Below are 20,903 nucleotides of genomic sequence, written 5' to 3'. Positions count from 1 at the left end.
AGTGGATGCTGCGAACTTGCTGGCTTGCTATGTTGGATGTGATATATTTGGGGGAGTAGTTGGCTAAGGCGAATAAGGTATATCAGGCTTTAGTGTAGCCGTGCTTTCCTAACACCATGTTTGGGCGCATGGTCTAGTGGTATGATTTCTGTTTTGCAAGGAAATTTCCATCCTGCTCTACAGACGGTCCCGCGTTCGATCCGCGGTGCGTCCAGCTTATTTTTTTTTCCAGTTTTCAAAACCCAGTACGATTTATTAAATGTTTTAGCTTTTGCGGTTAGATTTCGTGTTTCTAAATAATCCACGCTTTGGAAGTATAACATCCAGATTGGGTTTTAAACTCGTTTTGATGGGGCTAGATTGTTACAATAATGGGAGCTAAAACTTGCCAATTAAAAAGTCCAAGTCTGCCTAATTACAGAGCAGTTTGTGATTTCCTCGTAACAGTGACAACACCGAGGAGCCTCAGAGCCCCCACGAGGTTTGCGAGCTTCGTGTCAAATTCTGAAATCATTCGAACTTTCACACGTCAAATCCAGCCAAAGTGAGAAAGTAGTTTAATACTGCACTACCAACTTAGTTTTGGTCGGAATGCTAATTACCTACTACATTTGAGCGTGTGCTTGGGTATCATATCATGTCTATCCGTGCTTAAAGCAGCCCGTCCCTCAGCTCTCTATTTCACGAAGGCCGAAGACCCCGCCGTAAACTGAGGTCCGCAAGTACAGCTCAAGCCTCTATAGCCCAATGGCCACAACCGTGGGTCACCGTTAGATTTCATGGTGCAACGCTAAATGCCCAAGTAAACCCAGTCGCAGCCCGCTGTACCATGGCCCAGAACTGGTAACAAATCATCCATCCATCCATGCTGCTGTTTCCGAGCCGCTCAGAGCAGGCTGTTGCAAAGTCCTCAAATTCCTCGAAAAGAAGTCAAACCCCTAACCCATTCGCCTGGTATCATGCCGTTTCCCTTAAAGCCAAAAGTCCGAAATTCCCAAATCATACAACGCCCGGTGCTGAACCAGAAACTACCCCCCTCCCCCACCCCCCAAAATCATGTCACGAGCAATCCATGGCGCCCGCATCCTCGCCCCTCGTTTCCGACTCCGCAGCGCCTGCTCCTGCAGCACCCGCCCCGGGCGCGAGCGGAGTCTCGGCATTGAGCTTGGCTGGCTTCCCGTCCCCGGTGGCATCCACCTCCACCGACCGGCGACAGACGGGACAGGTGCCGTGCATCTTGAGCCAGGGCAGCACGCAGTCGCCGTGGAAGAAGTGCTCGCAGGGGAGCACGGCCGCCTTCTCGCCGCGGACCATGTCGTCGACGCAAATGGCACACTTGGTCCGCGTCGTGTTCTTGTCGTTGTCGTTGCCAAGCATCTGGTCGTCCACCTCGCGGATGTGCGCCTGCAGCCGGTCGAGGGCGGCCTGCGAGGCCGGCGGGGGTCCTCCCGGCGGCGCCTGCTCGCGCAGCTGCGTCAGGATGCGATCGAAGGCTTCCTGCGAGTAGACTGCGTCGCCCGGGTGGAAGAAAGTCGTGGTTCCCATGGCCCCTGCGGCTGCCACCGGACCGTAGAGAAGTGAGTGCAGGAGAGTGGCAAGGAAGGCGTGTGAATAAGCACTCTGCGGCTGTTGTTGTTGTTGTTGCTGCTGCTGCTGCTGCTGTTGTTGTTGTTCTTCTGGCTGTGGTCGTGACTGCGGTTGTGGTTGCTGTGGTTGCTGGGTGCCCTCGACCTGGGTCTCGGTGGAGGCGTCCTGCTGCGTGTTCTGTTGATTGGCGGCATTTTGATCTGCTGGCTCGGCAGAAGGGCTGGTGTTGACGGTGGGCGGAGGCGCTACGGGCACGATAGTGACGGGCGGGAAGAAGTGCATGCCGAAGGCTGGCACAGGCGACGCGTGTTCCGAAGCGGGCGGAGCGGCAGGTCCGGTCACGAAGGTAAAGAATGTAACGGGCGGAAGCTCGGCGGTGGTGAACCGGACGGTAACACGGGGACGCTGTCCATCAGGAGCGGGCTGGGCGCTGCCGCTCTCTGGGTTTGGGGCGTCGGCCGGTGAGGAGGTGCCATTCCCGGCCGAGTTGACAGGGGCATTCTGATCCAGAGTCGGCTGCGGGGTGCTTGAAGCAGTAGCGGGTGTACTTGAAGTCGCGCCTGAAGCAATAGACTGTGGCTGCCGGTTATGGAACTGGCGTGGATCGTTCTCAGGAGAGACCTGCAGAGCGGTTAGCGGCCGCGACGCTGGATGCAACAAACCTCGCGGGGCCTGACATACAATCTCGGTCGATGCGCTCATGCACACAGGGCACTCGATGCTCTCGCCGGCCCTCTGCCATTGATGGTGGCAGGCATGGCAATACATCAACTCCTGGTCGCCTCCTGCGTGGTCGGCCATTGCGCCTGATGCCACGAGACGCGATGTGGGAGATAGCGGCGACACGTGGATCTCTTATGCCTCGAAGATGTCGTTGGAGAACCCGGTATTGTTGGAAGCCGAACGGCGTCGGCGGTCGAATGCTAAAGTGCTCACAAGATGCTGCGAAGTGGTCCTGCACTCGCAGCAGATATTAACTTGATGCTGGGTAGGATGCAGTTTGTGTTTGGAAAAGGAAAGGCGAGTAGGAAACGTTGCGAAAGAGTATTTGTAATTTCCATGTTATAAGGCGTCGCCACAAGGGACCGCGTGGTCGCCCTGGAGGCCAACCAAACTTCCCGATTTCTGGAAGCTGCTATCAGCTGCTGACATATTCCGGGGGGTTCCACCAGTTGCTCCGGTAAGGAGCTCGGGCGAATTGCAATGCAAACCACTCAACTGCTGCCAAAGCGCACGCGCCATCCACGCCCCGAATGGGACCAAGCATGTATAAACCAGCTCTATCCATGACTTCTTTCACAATGTATCCCGTACAATACGCAGGAGAAAGCTCGAAGACTTTAAGCGCAATAAAAGTAAATGCGTGGACCACCACTAATATTAATATTGCTTATCTTCGCTCTAAGTTGAGGAGTACCGGAAAAAGTAAGGTAACGTATTGTAATTTACACAGTACCCATGATATTTCGGCCCACCGGCTCTCACCTCCGGTGTTCGGTGGACGGGATGCCCCGACAACCGGATTTACCTTCCCCGAACAGCTGGATGCTAATTGGATAAACCAACCTCCCCTCCGGACCGACCCGATAAGCCCAAGCCTTGAATATAGGTACGGATGTCGTGTGATTCCTACGGAGTACGGATTACTTCGGCACTCTATGATCCTTTTCATGTAAACTCTGTGCTTTAGCATTGTTTGACGGTCTGTTCTTTGTGTTTACACTGTTGTGCGTGCCTACCGAACCGTACCCTCACTTTTGCCCATAAAGGTTCCGTGTCTGCTCAGAAGGGTCCAGAACTGGTAGCTATGAGGACAAGAAACCGCACCCTTTACTCCGTAGACAACAACGAAGACCAAAAGCTTGTCGTTTTTGTAGCGAGGGCGAACGTTTTTTTGGGTTCAGATTGCTGACTCAACAGAGCTTAGATCACGTGAACAACACGCTTAGTTTCTTGATAGTTATTCCGTTACCCAACTCCGTTTCTCATCTATACTTAGGTGTGATCCTAACATCGCCTTGTGACCAAAAGTTCCACCAACATGTTGCAAATCTTGTTCCAAGCCAACCAAACGCGTTTGCGGCCCTACTCTCATAGTGCTCCGTACTTCTGGCAAATTGCAAGGCGCAGCAGCTGAGCAGTGCCGAGTTGCCAACCAGGCATGCGGGGTAAAATCACGGCCAGGACAACCCCACTTTTTCCATGGCGCAAACCGGCGGCATCAGCCGTAGGGCTGACAGCCGCTTTTGCCAAAACCGCCCACGAGAATGTTCTCGAGCTTAAGGATGGCCCTGACAACGTTAAAACAGCCAAAGCGGATGTTAAGGGCTTGCGCCTGGTTCTTGAACGGCTGAAAAACTGTCCGTTACTGGAGGAACATGGCTGGGAGGCCGTTCGTGCACTTATCAAGACGTGTTGCGATGATGTCGAGTGCTTTGCCGACAAACTTCAAAACCTGGCCCCAGTAGCCCTGAGCTCCCGCCGAGCCAAGTTTTGGAAAATGTTTATGGCGTTGTGGGAAGAGAAGGCCTTGTGGGAAATGAGCACGAGGTTGGCGAGCCACACCAACAGCTTGAGTCTCCACTTCAATCTACGCTACGTTCTAGCTATTTGTAGTGGAATGGGTTTGTGAAGATGGATAATAAGTATTGGGAGACCGAGTATAGGTTCTCGTTGCTTTGGGTTGGCGATAGTAACGGATGATTTGCTGACCTTGTGTCTATATAGGGCACAAGACACCTGGGCCATGAGGGATGGTTCGTCTTTGATAGCGGCGTTCATTTCGTTGCCGGCCTACGGTCAGGCACTGAGGGTGCCGCGGGAAAGAAGATCGGTGCATAAGAAGCAGCATTCCACACGCTTGCTTCGACTCGGTAATACCTAAATAACTGGCCTCTCTAGGCCATCTACATATCCGGGAATACAGCAGCCGATTCCCTCTCCCACAAGACCGAAGAGGCTAAGACTCAGAAAGCAAAGAGGGAAGTATACCGCACGATATAGATCTATAGCTGTTGAAGCCGATTTCCCCGCCGCAGCGTGGCTAGCAATGCCTCGTCGTCGATTTCAATAAGCTCCCTACCGACAAATAGAGTGTCGGAAGCTGTGGAGCTTCTAAGCGTATTAGCCACGCGTTTGCCACAGCTGTATGAGGCTGTTCAACGCATTGGCCAGTCCCTTTGTCTATAAATACCACTCGTTTTGTCTCCTTTGTAGATAGCTTTAACAAGGCACTGTCTCCTTCGTACAGCCACCTACTATAGACTGCTTTCAACGCTCCCGAAGCTCCTACTACGTTCGGCAGTTATAAGCCTAGCGCCTTGACTACTCCTCTGCCGACGTATCTTTAATATTAGTGGTAGCTTCTTCTATTACGAACTCTCTTACCTTACTTCTATATGTATTTAACGACGTATCTATCTATTATATCCGAGATCCTAGTCGAGACTTCTATATACCTTATAGGGCCTAGTTCTTAGAACTTGTAGTATATTAAACTATAGTTATAGGCTAAATTTGCTAGTATATAGGGATTTGTCGACCCTAATAGCGATTGTAAGCTAGATCTGGAAGTTCTATAGTGCCTAACCTGTAAGTAAGCTAGAGATAACCTTATCCTAGCTTCCTAGGAGTAACTCTAAGAAAGATTATTACCTTTAATATCTATAGATTTAATACCTTCTAATATGGCCGTTATAGCCGAATTTGTATAACTATAAGACTCCTTTTATGAAGATATCGTATATACTATAGATATTAATAAGCAGATAGGATAGTTATAATACTAGCTAGTATATACTATAGACCTTAAACTCTATAAAGCTATAAAAGTATATAAAAAGAAGGATATTAACCTTATTAGAGGGATTATCTAGGCACTTTGCTCTATACTTACGCTATCTATTGTAACGCTCTATATGATAGTTATAACGTAATGTCACGGATAAGCACATAGGCGGCCTGGCAGGCTGCAGCTAGGACACGGGACATTCCGACAGCCAATCACTCGATAGACCAATCAGAAGATTATCACCGCCAAGACTAAGGTCGTCACTAGTGATAATAGCATGTCACCGTCGACAACGCAGAATCACGAGGTGAAAGGAGAAGTGGTACTGGTAATAACTATTAAAGAGGGACAGACCATTATGTATATATAGCTAGCCAGTTACTCGTTATGGTGGACTCTGGGAGTTCGCCAGTGGTAACAATCACAATCATAGTACTCATACCAAGCGCTGCTGATTACTGTGAGAGATAACTCTAAGTGTTGTTGTAAACCCTTTGGCTTCACCGAATCCCTTAGACGACCTGCCTGCTTGTCCCGCTTCACCTACCTCCGTCTGGACCCTTTTAGAAGAAGTCTGAGTTGGGTTCGTTACACGTTGTTACTACTCCCTTTGTTCTGTCATGGTTTAGAACGGAGGTGACTTCGACCTCGACATCGACATGGCTACCGACGTCACGGCCGAACAGCTGCTCACTTAGCTTGGTCAACTCTAGCAGCGGGTTCAGGAGTTGGACCAGAGAGACAAGGCTGCTTAAGCTCGAATCAAGGAACTCGAGAACCGCGAAAAGTACTCGTAGAAGTTAGTTAACGAGGCCTATACTAAAATCGAGGCACTCGAGGGCGCTAAAGCGAAGCGCATCAAGATCGAACTACCTAGCGATAGTTTGAGCCTACGTGGAACGACTACCTCACTGAGGAAGACAAAGACAACCGAGACGCGTTCACATAGGCAGTCTTCCAATCTTACGACCGTTTCGAAGAAGAGCTTCGGAAGGTTTTTAGCGATAAGGACGAGAAGATTTATACGTAAGAAAGACTCGCCAATCTCCGACAGACCAAGTTAGCAGCCTCCTATGCTGTATAGTTTAGATAGGACATGCTTAAGTCTTAGCTTAACGACGAGGCGTTAATGTAATTGTTCTATAACGGCTTGAAGGAAAAGGTTAAGGACGAGCTATATAAGTACGATCGGCCTGAGACTCTAGACGAATACATCGCGTAGGCCATTAGGATCGATAATCGACTCTACACACGAGAGTAGCAGAAGCGAGGTCGAATAAACGGAACCATAGTTAAGGCCAACGACAAGAAAAAGCGAGCGTACGTCAGTACCTCGTACAGGACGCATCCCGGAGCTATAGATATAGACGTAGTGTAGAAGCAGGACCGGAAGAAGACGACCAAAGACAAGTCCAATGTTACCTACTATAACTACGGAAAGAAAGGGCACTATAAGCAAGAATGCCGGAGCCCGAAGGAAGAATGGAAACCAACCCCTAGAAAGGAAATTGCGGCCATCGACGAAACCACCAAGGACATCATCGAAGTAGCGGCCATAAGCTACAAAGACAAGGGCAGTGACACGGACAGTCTCGGACATGACGACAATGGTAAAGACAAACAAGCACCGTACTCCGAACTGGTCACTGTAGACCTAGAGACAGGTCTTGCCGAATAGGACATGGCAGGAGAATATGTACCGCTAGTTTCAATTCTCCCAGCCTTGAGGCAGTAGGGCTTTACGGTCATACAGAGGCAGGATGGATTGTAGACAACCGACACCTAAGGAATCGAAAGACCCGGACCCAATGTTCTATTCCTCTAGGAACGAATCGAATGGTACCGCAATGAAGTTTTTCGGCTTAACACGGAACTACGTAAATGGGATGAACGCTTGATTCGACTTGCCTAGCAGAGCGACGGAATGAGGGACGAGATGAGGGAACTTCGACGTATCGTGGAAACCATCAAAGGAGAACAGCCTGTAACATATGATAGGCCTGACAGCTACGCCAAGCATTCTAACGATTAGCAACTCACCTACGACATACGGAACCCCGAGTACCAGTTTATGCGCGCGAACCACGGAAAAGACGAGCGTACATAGGAAAGCTACTAGAAGAAATACTCCTATATCAGCACTAGAGTATCTACGATCTACATACAATGGGAAGGATTCGGGAAAGAATTCCAATACCTCCTAGGCGACGCCACGCGACTATACCCTCGACACGAGGCATATACGCAAGTGCCCTGGTTCTAGTGTATGGTATACGAATGCCGATACCACTTCTACGACAAATTCGAAAACAATCACTGGCCGACCTGACAAGGAAATGAGGACGGAAGCTTACGCCCTATAGAATGGGTCTACGATATAGGAAACAGAGCGGCCGAATTACTCTAGAAGATCGAAGCCTACGATCTAGAAAGCATTACGATAGTTCTAAGACGAGCCTAGCCTAGGCACTGCAGAACCGGACGAGACATATAGGACTCGTATTAGAGCAACGATTACCTCTATCACGCGGACGAAAAGAAATTGCGAATTCGGGAGCTTCAGACAAAGCTATAGCACGTACGACGGAAAGCAGAACGGACCTAGTGGTGGGAAGCTGTAAGCACTTAATGGCTCACGGAAATGAGCACGATCGACGAAGCTGCTATCAGCCGAACAACTAAAGAGGTCAGCACTGACCTAGGAAACGGGTCAGGGCCCTTTAAGGGGCCCGGAAACCATTAACGCCTACGTAGCGGCGAGTGGTAGCATAGTATAGGAGGGACTAGCGCAAGAGACCACTATATCAAGACCTCCCGGCAGAAACATAGGAAATCGCTACAATCTTTAGACGACAGCGGCAAGATAAGCGATTGTAGATAATAGCACAGTAGAAACAGCACGAAATGCTCGTACTAGTAGATAGTAGAGCAAAAATGAATCTGATTTCGCCAACACTTGTAAATTAACTACGGATACCCTAGAGAATAAAGCAGAAGCATGGCATAGTCAAAGGGCCATTTCCGACATAATAGGTATATAGGGAGACCGAACCGATCGACATTACTATGGCAGGGAAGACTATAGCAGTTGTATTTAGCATCGTAGACATAGGCAACGACAAAGACATAATATTAGGGTTACCATGGCATGAAGATTACGACCTAGACATCAGCTAGAAGAATAGTAGCCACCTGTAACCCCGAATAGAGTTATATTCGACTAGCGAGATGGGGAGCACGCAAGGATCACGAGTAGACGATGCTCAAGGAAAGGCATATCCTACGGATCTACCGCAAGAGACAGACAGTGGCAGGTAGACCACTACGGACTCTAGAAGAGGCGGCATAACGACATCGATATCGCGACAGGAGGAACGAGCTGAATCGCCGATAGCTGTTCTCTCCGTTGACGAATGCGGAGCACTGCAATGGGAGTAGTAGGTTGAGATAGGAGAAATCGCTAGCATCGCTATAAACGGAACCAAGTTCGTATACTACTAGAAAACCGAGAGACGAGACAAGACTAGGGAAGTACCGAAGGAATACAAAGGACACCTAGCATTCGAACCGAAACATCTAGAAGGACTACCAGAACACGGCCCATAGGATCACGAGATCAAGCTTAAGGAAGGAGCACGACTAAAGTTCTTCAAGATCTACTACACGAGCTAGACATAGAACGAAGAACTTAAGCAATATTTGGAAGAGAACCTTCAAAGAGGATATATCCGCCTGTCGATATCGCTAGCAGGCTACCTAATCCTATTTGTGCCCAAGAAAGACGGAAAGCTATAGTTATATGTCGACTATCGGCAACTTAACGAACAGACCGTGAAAAACCGATACCCGTTACTACTAATCTCACGGCTCCGAGATCAGTTAACAGGAGCCTAATATTTCACGCGTCTTGACTTGCCATCGGCCTACAACTATATACGGATCAAAGAAGGCGACAAGTAGAAAACGGCCTTTAGGACACCCTATAGCCACTATAAGTACCTCGTCATGCCATTTGGACTTACGAATACGCCGGTAACGTTCTAAGCCTTGATTAATTAAGCTATCTAACCTTTTCTCGACAAATTTACGGTATATTATCTTGACGATATACTCATCTTCTCTAAGACGATAGACAAATACCGGAAGTACGTGAAAGCAGTGCTAGACGCGCTATACGCGTACAAGCTATTAGTTAACAAGGAAAAGAGCGAATTCCACATTAGGAAAACGGTGTTTTTGGGATACGAGATATCCCCGGGACAAATCCGGATAGAACCTTCAAAGGTTAAAGCCATCAAGAATTGGCTACGACCGACGTCAGTCATAGTGTGACGAACCCAACTCAGACTTCTTCTGAAAGGGTCCAGACGGAGGTGGGTGAAGCAGGACAAGCAGGCAGGTCGTCTGAGGGATTCGGTGAAGCCAAAGGGTTCACAACAACACTTAGAGTTGTCTCTCACAGTAATCAGCAATGCTTGGTATGAGTACTGTGATTGTGATTGTTACCACTGGTGAACTCCCAGAGTCCACCATAACGAGTGACTAGCTAGCTATATATACACAATTGTCTGTCCTTCTTCAATAGTTATCACCAGTACCACTCCTCCTTTCACTTCGTGATTCTGCGTTGTCGACGGTGACATGTTATTATCACCAGTGAAGACCTTAGTCTTGGCGGTGATAATCTTCTGATTGGTCCGTCAAGTGATTGGCTGTCGGAATGTCCCGCGTCCTGGCTGCAGCCTGCCAGGCCGCCCATGTGCTTATTCGTGACACGATGCCCCTCCTTCAAGGCTTTCGACCCGAAAGCCCTCTTAGGCCGTTTCAAATAGCGCCAACAACCCTTCGCTTGTGAGTACTGCATTCTCCCTGTTTCTGCGTCGTGGTCGTCATGTTGACAAAATGCCGATAGAGAAACGGAAGTCGCATTCTGCACGTTACCGTGCTTCCCTTGCTCAGAACATCGCTGAGAACGGTTTTGTCGTTATGCCTTGCTCTTGGTGCGCGTCGCAAGGCCTCGTTTGCAAAATGATCGCGCGTACGAAGCGTTGCGAAGCCTGCGTTCGTCGAGGTCGTTCTTGCGATGGCTCTGGCATACCGCTTTCTTCCTGTAAGCACGTTTTCTTCTTCTTTTTTTTTTTTTTTTTTTTTTGAATGTGATTCCTGATGTTCGTTCTAGTGGATCGCATTCTCCAGGAGCAGCGTCGTATCAAGGATGCTGAACGTCGTGCCGAACTTGAGCTGGATGAATCTCAACGCCGTCTGGAAGAAGCCCAGCGCGAGTTGTCCGAAAAGCTTGCGCGGCTCCGGCGTCTTCGTCAGCAGAAGGAGTTTTTGGTGGAGAAAGGTGCCGACATGGTGGCGCGTGGTCTGTCGACCTTGGACGAGTTGGAGGAGGTTGAGCGGCAAGAGACGCCTGCTATGCCCTCGTCACAGATTAATGATGCCGTCGATGCTGTCGACTGGGGCGCCGTCTTTGGTTCTGTCCCGGGTTTTCCTTTGGTCGATCCGGATTCTGCCGGTGGAACTGTTCCAGTTTCTCAGGGCAGTTCAAATTCTTGACTGGTTCCCATGAGTTGTCCTCTGGTCCAAAATCAAGCCATTTGACCAGGTACTGCAGTTCCCCGTTGATGATGCGTGAATCCAGAATTTCTTCGACGTCCCATTCTTCCTCTTCGTCCTCTGCTTCGATGTGCGTGGCAACCTTGGCGTTCTTTGGTGCTGGTTCGAGAAGTGAAATATGAAAAACATCCGTCCGTAGTCGCATAGATGACGGTAACGATAGTCGGTAGTTGGATGTCGAGATTCGTTCTTTGATAACGAAGGGTCCGACCTTCTTGAAGTCCAGCTTCGTGCTTGGTCGTTTGGTTCGCAAGTTTCGTGCGATCAGGTAGACTTTGTCTCCCCTCTCTAGGCGAGGTCCCTCGAGCCTGTGTTTGTCGTAGTAGTTCTTCATTCTGGTCTTGACAAACTCGAGTTCCTTTTTGAGCTTTTCATGCAGTGCGTGCATCTGTTCTGCTTTGACTGCTGCTCTCGGCACTGTGACCTCTGGTCCTTGCCTAAGGTCTGCTTCATATCCGTAGTTCGCGAAGAACGGTGTGACTTTGGTCGTTTCTGTCGGCGTCGTGTTGTAGGCGAGTTGTGCTGTTGGTAACAGCATGACCCAGTCGTCTTGTTGGTAATTGACGTAAGAGCGGAGGTATTGCTCAACAACTTGGTTTAGTCGCTCCGTTTGTCCGTCGGTCTGCGGGTGATATGCCGTTGACAGCTTGCTGTTGACGCCTAATCGTTGCATTAACGCTTGCCAGAACTTCGATGCGAACTTGGTGTCTCTGTCGGTGATCCATTCTTGCGGCCAAGCATGCACTGATGCAACTTGCCGATAGATCACGTCTGCCAACTGTTCCGCTGTCCAGGACTCCTTGTAGGGAAAGAAATATGCCCACTTAGTCAGGCGATCTACTACAGTAAGAATACTGTCGTAGGTCACTCCTGTGGCTGTGTCCTTGGATTCTGGCAGCTTCGTGATGAAGTCCATCGCAACTGAACTCCATGGTTTGTCAGCTGTTGGTAGTGGCTGAAGTAGCCCGTACGGCTTGTGTCGTGCCGTTTTGCTCCGATTGCAGATGTCGCAGTTCCGTACGACTTCCTTAACTCGTGCCGTTAACTGTGGAAAGTCGTAGTGCTTCTTGACTTGTGCGACAGTCTTCGTGACTCCTTTGTGTCCTCCGAGTTTTGATTCGTGGAGTTCTCGAATCATTCGCAGCTGTTGATCCTTGTCGTGGATGTACGCTTTGTCTCGGTACCAGAGTTTCCCATCTCTTTCTTCCACTCCGTCAGGTACCACTGGTCCGGGTGCTGCTTGATACTGTGCCTCGTTGATCCTTTCCTCTCGAAAGATTGCGCAGCATTCTAGGAACGAGTCAAGTGGATCATCTTCCACGGGTGTCTGCGTTTCGTGGTGCAACGTCCCGTCTGTTCGTTCCTTGAACAACGGTGGTGTTGTTCCCGTTCGTCCTTTCGTGTGATCCGTTCGTCGGCTTAAAATGTCTGCTCGTGCGTTTTCTTTGCCCTTCTTGTAGCGGATCTCGAAGTTGAATTCCGCGAGGAATTCTGCCCATCGTATTTGTCGTCCGTTGAGTTCCTTCGTCGTCGTGAAGTATCGCAAGTTCTTGTGATCCGTATACACTTGTACCGGTTCAATCGTGCCGCTGAGGTATGGTCGCCATTCCTTGAAAGCTTCGACAATCGCAAGTAGTTCCTCGTCGTGGATCGGATAATTGAGACGTGGTCCGTCGAGCTTCTTTGAAAAGAAGGCTACAGGATGTAGCTTCCCTTGTTCGTCTCGTTGTCCCAATTGTCCTCCGATGGCGTAGTCTGAAGCGTCCGTTTCCACCTCGAATGGCTTCTTGGGGTCTGGCAGTACCAGTACTGGATCTTCGGTAATGGCGTCGCGGATTTGCGTGAATGCTTGCTCGTGTTGCTCTTCCCATTGGAATTCAGCATTCTTCTTGGTGAGTTCGTGCAAAGGTCGTGCGATCGCTCCAAAGTTCCTGATGAACATCCGGTAGAAGTTCGCAAATCCGATGAAACTTCGTACTTCCGTGGCTGACGCTGGTTGTGGCCAATTCTTGATGGCTTCAACCTTTGAAGGTTCCATCCGGATTTGTCCGGGGGATATTTCGTATCCCAAAAAGACTGTCTTCCTGACATGGAATTCGCTCTTTTCCTTGTTGACTGATAGCTTGTACGCGTGCAGCGCGTCCAGCACTGCTTTCACGTGCCTCCGGTGTTCGTCCATCGTCTTGGAGAAGATGAGTATGTCGTCGAGATAACATACCGCAAATTTGTCGAGAAAGGGTTGGATAGCTTGATCAATCAGGGCTTGGAACGTTGCCGGCGCGTTCGTAAGTCCGAATGGCATGACGAGGTACTCGTAGTGGCCATAGGGTGTCCTAAAGGCCGTTTTCCACTCGTCGCCTTCTTTGATCCGTATGTGGTTGTAGGCCGATGGCAAGTCAAGACGCGTGAAATATTGGGCTCCTGCCAACTGATCTCGGAGCCGTGAGATCAGCGGTAACGGGTATCGGTTTTTCACGGTCTGTTCGTTGAGTTGCCGATAGTCGACACATAACCGTAGCTTTCCGTCTTTCTTTGGCACAAACAGGATTGGGTAGCCTGCTGGCGATGTCGACGGGCGGATATGTCCTCTTCGAAGGTTCTCCTCCAAATATCGCTTAAGTTCTTCGTTCTGCGTCTGGCTCGTGTGGTAAATCTTGAAGAACTTCAGTCGTGCTCCTTCCTTGAGCTTGATCTCGTGATCCCATGGGCCGTGTTCTGGTAATCCTTCCAGATGTTTCGGTTCGAATGCTGGGTGTCCCTCATACTCCTTCGGTACTTCCCCAGTCTTGTCTCGTCTCTCGGTTTTCTGATAGTATGCGAACTTGGTTCCGTCCATGGCGATACTGGCGATTTCTCCTGTCTCAACCCACTGCTCCAATTGCAGTGCTCCGCATTCGTCAACGGAGAGAACAGCTATCGGCGATTCAGCTCGTTCCTCCTGTCGCAATATCGATGTCGTTGTGCCGCCTCTTCCAGAGTCCGTAGTGGTCTGCCTGCCACTGTCCGTCTCTTGCGGTGGATCCGTAGGACATGCCTTTCCTTGAGCATCGTCCGCTCGCGATCCTTGCGCGCTCCCCATCTTGCTGGTCGAATACGACTCCGTTCGGGGTCGCAGGTGGCCACCATTCTTCCAGCTGATGTCCGGGTCGTAATCTTCATGCCATGGTAACCCCAATATCATGTCTTTGTCGTTGCCCATGTCCACGATGCTGAATACGACTGCTGTGGTCTTCCCTGCCACAGTGATGTCGATCGGTTCGGTCTCTCTGCGTACCCATTGCGTCGGAAATGGCCCTTTGACTATGCCATGCTTCCGCTTCATTCTCCAGGGTATCCGTAGCTGATTCACAAGTGTCGGCGAAATCAGATTCATCTCTGCTCCACTGTCCACTAGTGCGAGCATTTCGTGCTGTCTCCATTGTGCTGTTATCCACAGTCGCTTGTCTTGCCGCCGTCGTCCAAAGATTGCAGCGATTTCCCATGTTTCTGCCGGGAGGTCTCGATATAGTGGTCCCTTGCGCCAGTTCCTCCTGTACTGCGCTACCACTTGCCGCTGCACGGGCGTTAATGGTTTCCGGGCCCCTCGAAGGGCCCTGACCCGTTTCCCAGGTCAGTGCTGACCTCTTCGGTTGTTCGGCTGATAGCGGCTTCGTCGATCGTGCTCATTTCCGTGAGCCATTGAGTGCTTGCGGCTTCCCACCATTGGGTCCGTTCTGCTTTCCGTCGTGCGTGCCATAGCTTCGTCTGAAGCTCCCGAATTCGCAATTTCTTTTCGTCCGCGTGATAGAGGCAATCGTTGCTCCAGCACGAGTCCCATGTGTCTCGTCCGGTTCCGCAGTGCCTAGGCCAGGCTCGTCTTGGAACTATCGTGATGCTTTCTGAATTGCGGGCTTCGATCTTCCAGAGCAATTCGGCCGCTCTGTTTCCTGCATCGTAGACCCATTCCACAGGGCGTAAGCCTCCGTCCCCGTTTTCCTGTCGGGTCGGCCAATGATTGTTTTCGAATTTGTCGCGGAAGTGATATCGACATTCGTGTGCCACACACTGAAACCAGGGCACTTGCGCATGTGCCTCGTGTCGAGGGTGCAGTCGCATGGCGTCGCCTGGGAGGTATTGGAATTCTTTCCCGAATCCTTCCCATTGTACGTGGACCGTAGGTACTCCAGTGCTGACATAGGAGTGTTTCTTCCAGTAGCTTTCCCACGTGCGTTCGTCTTTTCCGCGGTTCGCGCGCATGAACTGGTATTCTGGGTTCCGCACGTCGTTGCTGAGTTGCTGATCGTCAAGGTACTCGGCGTAGCTATCGGGCCCATCATATGTCACAGGCTGTTCTCCTTTGATGGCTTCCACGATACGTCGGAGTTCCCTCATTTCGTCCTTCATCTCTTCGCTCTGCTGGGCGAGTCGAGTCAAGCGCCCATCCCGTTCGCGCAGTTCCGTGTTGAGTCGGAAAACTTCGTTGCGGTACCATTCGATTCGTTCCTGGAGGAATAGAGCATTGGGTCCGGGTCTTTCGATTCCTTGGGTGTCGGTTGTCCACGATCCATCCCGCCTCTGCGTGACTGTGAAACCCCACTGCCTCAAGGCTGGGAGAATCGAAACTGGCGGTGCATATTCTCCTGCCATGTCCCATTCGGCAAGACCTGTCTCTGGGTCCACAGTGACCAGTTCGGAGTACGGTGCTTGTTCGTCTTCACCGTTGCCGTCGTGTCCGAGACTGTCCGTGTCACTGCCCTTGTCTTCGTAGCTCGTGGCCGCTACTTCGATGACGTCCTTGGTGGTTTCGTCGATGGCCGCAATTTCCTTTCCAGGGGTTGGTTTCCATTCTTTCTTCGGGCTTCGGCATTCTCGCTTGTAGTGCCCTTTCTTTCCGCAGTTGTAGCAGGTAACATTAGACTTGTCTTTGGCCGTCTTCTTCTGGTCCTGCTTCTGCGCTGCATCCACATCCATGGCTCCGGGGTGCGTCCCGTACGAGGTACTGACGTACGCTCGCTTTTTCTTGTCGTTGGCCTTAACCGTGGTTCCGTTCATTCGACCTCGTTTCTGCTGCTCTCGTGCGTAGAGTCGATCATCGATCCTGATGGCCTGCGCGATGTATTCGTCCAGAGTCTCAGGCCGATCGTACTTGTACAGCTCGTCCTTGACCTTTTCCTTCAAGCCGTTATAGAACAATTGCATCAACGCCTCGTCGTTAAGCTGAGACTTGAGCATGTCCTGTCTGAACTGTGCGGCGTAGGAGGCTGCTGACTTGGTCTGTCGGAGATTGGCGAGTCTTTCTTGCGCATGGATTTTCTCGTCTTTGTCGCCAAAGACCTTCCGAAGCTCTTCTTCGAAACGGTCGTAGGATCGAAAGACTGCCTGCGTGAACGCGTCTCGGTCGTCTTCGTCTTCCTCGGTGAGATAGTCGTTCCACGTAGGCTCGAACCATCTGAGTGCCTTGCCCTCTAGTCTCGTGGCTGCGTAGAGGACTTTGGCTTTGTCGTCCGGAAACTTGTCGTCATTGAGCCGGAAGTAGGATCGGAGGTTTGTCAAGAATCCTGCGAGATCCTCCTTGGTTCCTCCGTATTTGCCAGGTGGTTCGATCTTGATGCGCTTCGCTTTGGCGCCCTCGAGTGCCTCGATTTTGGCGTAGGCCTCGTTGACCAACTTCTGCGAGTACTTTTCGCGGTTCTCGAGTTCCTTGATTCGAGCTTGAGCAGCCTTGTCTCTCTGGTCCAACTCCTGGATCCGCTGCTGGAGTTGACCAAGCTGGGCGAGCAGTTGTTCGGCCGTGACGTTGGTATCCATGTCGGTGTCGAGGTCGAGGTCTCCTCCGTTCTGAACCATGACAGAACAAAGGGAGTGGTAACAACGTGTGACGAACCCAACTCAGACTTCTTCTGAAAGGGTCCAGACGGAGGTGGGTGAAGCAGGACAAGCAGGCAGGTCGTCTGAGGGATTCGGTGAAGCCAAAGGGTTCACAACAACACTTAGAGTTGTCTCTCACAGTAATCAGCAATGCTTGGTATGAGTACTGTGATTGTGATTGTTACCACTGGTGAACTCCCAGAGTCCACCATAACGAGTGACTAGCTAGCTATATATACACAATTGTCTGTCCTTCTTCAATAGTTATCACCAGTACCACTCCTCCTTTCACTTCGTGATTCTGCGTTGTCGACGGTGACATGTTATTATCACCAGTGAAGACCTTAGTCTTGGCGGTGATAATCTTCTGATTGGTCCGTCAAGTGATTGGCTGTCGGAATGTCCCGCGTCCTGGCTGCAGCCTGCCAGGCCGCCCATGTGCTTATTCGTGACACATAGAAGTACGAAGCTTCATTAGATTTGCAAACTTCTACCGGATGTTCATTAGGAACTTTAGAGCGATTATACGACCTTTGTACGAGCTTACCAAGAAGAATACTAAATTCCAATGGGAAGAGCAACACGAGCAAGCATTTACGCAGATCCGGAATGCCATTACCGAAGATCCGGTACTGTTACTACCAGACCCTAAGAAGCCATTCGAGGTAGAAACGGACGCTTCAGACTACGCCATCGGAGGATAATTGGGACAACGAGACGGACAAGGGAAGCTACATCCTATAGCCTTCTTTTTAAAGAAACTCGATAGACCACGTCTTAATTATCCGATCCACGACAAGGAACTACTTACGATTGTCGAAGCTTTCAAGGAATAGCGACTATACCTCAGTAGCACGATTAAACCGGTACAAGTGTATACAGATCACAAGAACCTGCGATACTTCATGACGACGAAGGAGCTTAACAGACGACAAATACAATGGGCAGAATTCCTCGCGGAATTCAACTTTGAGATCCGCTACAAGAAGGGCAAAGAGAACACACAAGCAGACGCTTTAAGCCAACGAACGGATCATATAGAAGGACGAACGGAAACAATACTACCGTTGTTCAAGGAGCGAACAGACGGAACGCTACATCACGAAACGTAGACACCCGTAGAAGATGATCCACTTGACTCGTTCCTAGAATGCTACGCAATCTTTCGAGAAGAAAGGATTAACGAGGCACAGTATTAAGCAGCACCCAGACCACTGGTACCTAATGGAGTGGAAGAAAAAGATAGGAAACTCTAGTACCAAGGCAAAGCGTACATCTACGACAAAGACCAACAGCTACGGATGATTCGAGAGCTCCACGAGTCGAAACTTGGAGGACACAAAGGAGTCACGAAGACTGTCGCACAAGTCAAGAAACATTATGACTTTCCACAGTTAACGGCACGAGTCAAGGAAGTCGTATGGAACTGCGATATCTGTAATCGAAGTAAAACGGCACGATACAAGCCGTACAGGCTACTTTAGCCACTACTAATAGCTGACAAACCATAGAGTTCGGTCACGATGGACTTTATTACAAAGCTGCCAGAATCTAAGGACATAGCCATAGGAGTGACCTACGATAGTATTCTTACTATAGTAGATCGCCTAACTAAGTAGGTATACTTCTTTCCCTATAAGGAGTCCTAGACAGCGGAACAGTTGGCAGACGTAATCTATCGGCAAGTTACATTAGTATATGCTTAGCCGCAAGAATGGATCACCGACAGAGATACCAAGTTCGTATCGAAGTTTTGGCAAGCGTTAATATAACGATTAGGCGTTAACAGCAAGCTATCAACGGCATATCACCTACAGACTGACGGACAAACGGAACGACTAAACCAAGTTGTTAAGCAGTACCTCCGCTCTTACGTCAACTACTAGTAAGACGACTAGGTCATGCTGTTGCCAACAGTACAACTTGCTTACAACACGACGCCAACGGAAACGACCAAGGTCACACCGTTCTTCGCGAACTACGGATATAAAGCAGACCTTAGGCAAGGACCAGAGGTCACAGTGCCAAGAGCAGCAGTCAAAGCGGAACAAATGCACGCATTATATAGAAAGCTCAAAAAGGAACTCGAGTTTGTCAAGACCAGAATGAAGAACTACTACGACAAACACAGGCTCGAGGGACCTTGCCTAGAGAGGGGAGATAAAGTCTACCTAATCACACGAAACCTGCGAACCAAACGACCAAGCACAAAGCTAGACTTCAAGAAGGTCGGACCCTTCGTTATCAAAGAACGAATCTCGACATCTAACTACCGACTATCGTTACCGTCATCTATATGACTACGGACGGATGTTTTTCATATTTCACTTCTCGAACCAGCACCAAAGAGCGCTAAGGTTGCCACACACATCGAAGCAAAGGACGAAGAGGAAGAATAGGACGTCGAAGAAATTCTGGATTTACGTATCATCAACGGAGAACTGTAGTATCTGGTCAAATGGCTTGATTTCGGACCAGAAGACAACTTATAGGAACTAGTCAAGAATTTGAACTGCCCTAAGAAACTGGAACAGTTCTACCGGCAGAACCTAGATCGACCAAAGGGAAACCCAGGACAGAACCAAAGACAGCGCCCCAGTCGACAGCATCGACGGCATCATTAATCTACGACAAGGGCATAGCAGGCATCTCTTGCCGCTTAACCTCCTCTAACTCGTCCAAGGTCGACAGACCACGCGCCACCATATCAGCACCTTTCTCTACTAAAAACTCCTTCTACTAACGAAGACGCCGGAGCCGTGTAAGCTTTTCGGACAACTCGTGCTAGGCTTCTTCTAGACGGCGTTAGGATTCATCTAGCTCAAGTTCGGCACGACGTTTAGCATCCTTGATACGACGCTGCTCCTGGAGAATATGATCTACTAGAAAGAACATCAGAAGTTACACTTAAAAAAAAAAAAAAAAAAAAAGGAGACGAGCTTATAGGAAGAAAGCGAGATGCTAGAGCCATCGTAAGAACGACCTCGACAAATACAGGCCTCATAACGCTTTATACGCGCGATCATTTTGCAGACAAGGCCTTGAGACGCGCACCAAGAACAAGGCATAACGACAAAACCGTTCTCGGCGATGTTCTAAGCAAGGGAAGCACGGTAACGTGCAGAATACGACTTCCGTTTCTCTATCGGCATTTTATCAATATAGCGACCACGATACAGAAATAGGGAGAATGCAGTACTCACAAGCGGAGGGTTGTTAGCGCTATTTGAAACGACCTAAGAAGGCTTTCGGGTCGAAAGCCTTAAAGGAGGGGCATCGTGTCATGGATAAGCACATAGGCGGCCTGGCAGGCTACAGCTAGGACACGGGACATTCCGACAGCCAATCACTCGACGGACCAATCAGAAGATTATCACCGCCAAGACTAAGGTCGTCACTGGTGATAATAGCATATCACCGTCGATAACGCAGAATCACGAGGTGAAAGGAGAAGTGGTACTGGTGATAACTATTGAAGAGGGACAGACCATTATATATATATAGCTAGCCAGTCACTCGTTATGGTGGACTCTGGGAGTTCGCTAGTGGTAACAATCACAATCACAGTACTTATACCAAGCGCTGCTAATTACTGTGAGAGACAACTCTAAGTGTTGTTGTGAACCCTTTGGCTTCACCGAATCCCTTAGACGACCTGCCTGCTTGTCCCGCTTCACCTACCTCTGTCTGGACCCTTTCAGAAGAAGTCTGAGTTAGGTTCGTCACACGTAATATTTAACTAGTCTTAATATAGCTAAGCATTTAGGAGTCAATCTATAGCGCTAGATTTATAACTTTAATGTCGCCTTCTAGCGAGCCATCTAATATAATATCCTAGAAGTATAGGGCGTACGAGGACTTTACACCTTTCTTAACATTATTACTATATATATCTTACTAACCTAGGTAGCAAATAAGAGGATAGAAATCGAGCTTGCTAATGGTATAGGATAACTACCTCTAGAGCTTAATACCCTTATTATAATAGCTAAGATCCTAATTAATAACGACGTATAATCTAGAGTCTCTTGGAAGTATAGAATCTTCTTAATAACTT

At 49.5% G+C, this 20,903-nt stretch overlaps 2 protein-coding genes and 1 non-coding gene across 3 annotated transcripts; 2 read left to right on the top strand and 1 right to left on the bottom strand.

The window, feature by feature from the left end:
• The first annotated feature begins 122 nt into the window (after positions 1–122).
• Positions 123–214, top strand: MYCTH_t193. The gene has a single exon. It is a non-coding gene; the product is annotated as a tRNA-Ala (tRNA).
• A 589-nt stretch (positions 215–803) lies between these two features.
• On the bottom strand, positions 804–2,474 carry MYCTH_2311774 (uncharacterized protein). Its single transcript, XM_003666724.1, has one exon. The coding sequence runs from the start codon at positions 2,386–2,388 to the stop codon at positions 1,060–1,062; it is 1,329 nt and encodes a 442-aa protein (XP_003666772.1). The 5' UTR covers positions 2,389–2,474; the 3' UTR covers positions 804–1,059.
• A 7,687-nt stretch (positions 2,475–10,161) lies between these two features.
• Positions 10,162–19,778, top strand: MYCTH_2316515 (uncharacterized protein). The gene is made up of 4 exons (XM_003666723.1): positions 10,162–10,228; positions 10,290–10,487; positions 10,557–11,041; positions 19,758–19,778. Exons 2-3 carry the CDS (start codon positions 10,406–10,408, stop codon positions 10,937–10,939), a joined length of 465 nt encoding a protein of 154 aa, XP_003666771.1. The 5' UTR covers positions 10,162–10,228; positions 10,290–10,405; the 3' UTR covers positions 10,940–11,041; positions 19,758–19,778.
• The last annotated feature ends 1,125 nt before the right edge of the window (positions 19,779–20,903 follow it).

The sequence above is a fragment of the Thermothelomyces thermophilus genome, chromosome 7 (genome assembly GCF_000226095.1).
Source record: "Thermothelomyces thermophilus ATCC 42464 chromosome 7, complete sequence".
Classification (NCBI taxonomy): domain Eukaryota; kingdom Fungi; phylum Ascomycota; class Sordariomycetes; order Sordariales; family Chaetomiaceae; genus Thermothelomyces; species Thermothelomyces thermophilus.
The sequence above is the reverse complement of the archived record's forward strand: the minus strand, read 5'-3'. Positions and strand labels throughout refer to the sequence as shown.

What these genes read in the sequence shown, in the direction of transcription:
- MYCTH_2311774 (XM_003666724.1), bottom strand. Translation starts at nt 2,388, where the DNA reads ATGGCCGACCACGCAGGAGGCGACCAGGAGTTGATGTATTGCCATGCC.
- MYCTH_2316515 (XM_003666723.1), top strand. Translation starts at nt 10,406, where the DNA reads ATGATCGCGCGTACGAAGCGTTGCGAAGCCTGCGTTCGTCGAGGTCGT. An exon ending in TGGCATACCGCTTTCTTCCT is followed by an intron (nt 10,488 to 10,556) that starts GTAAGCACGTTT and finishes TGTTCGTTCTAG; the next exon opens with TGGATCGCATTCTCCAGGAG.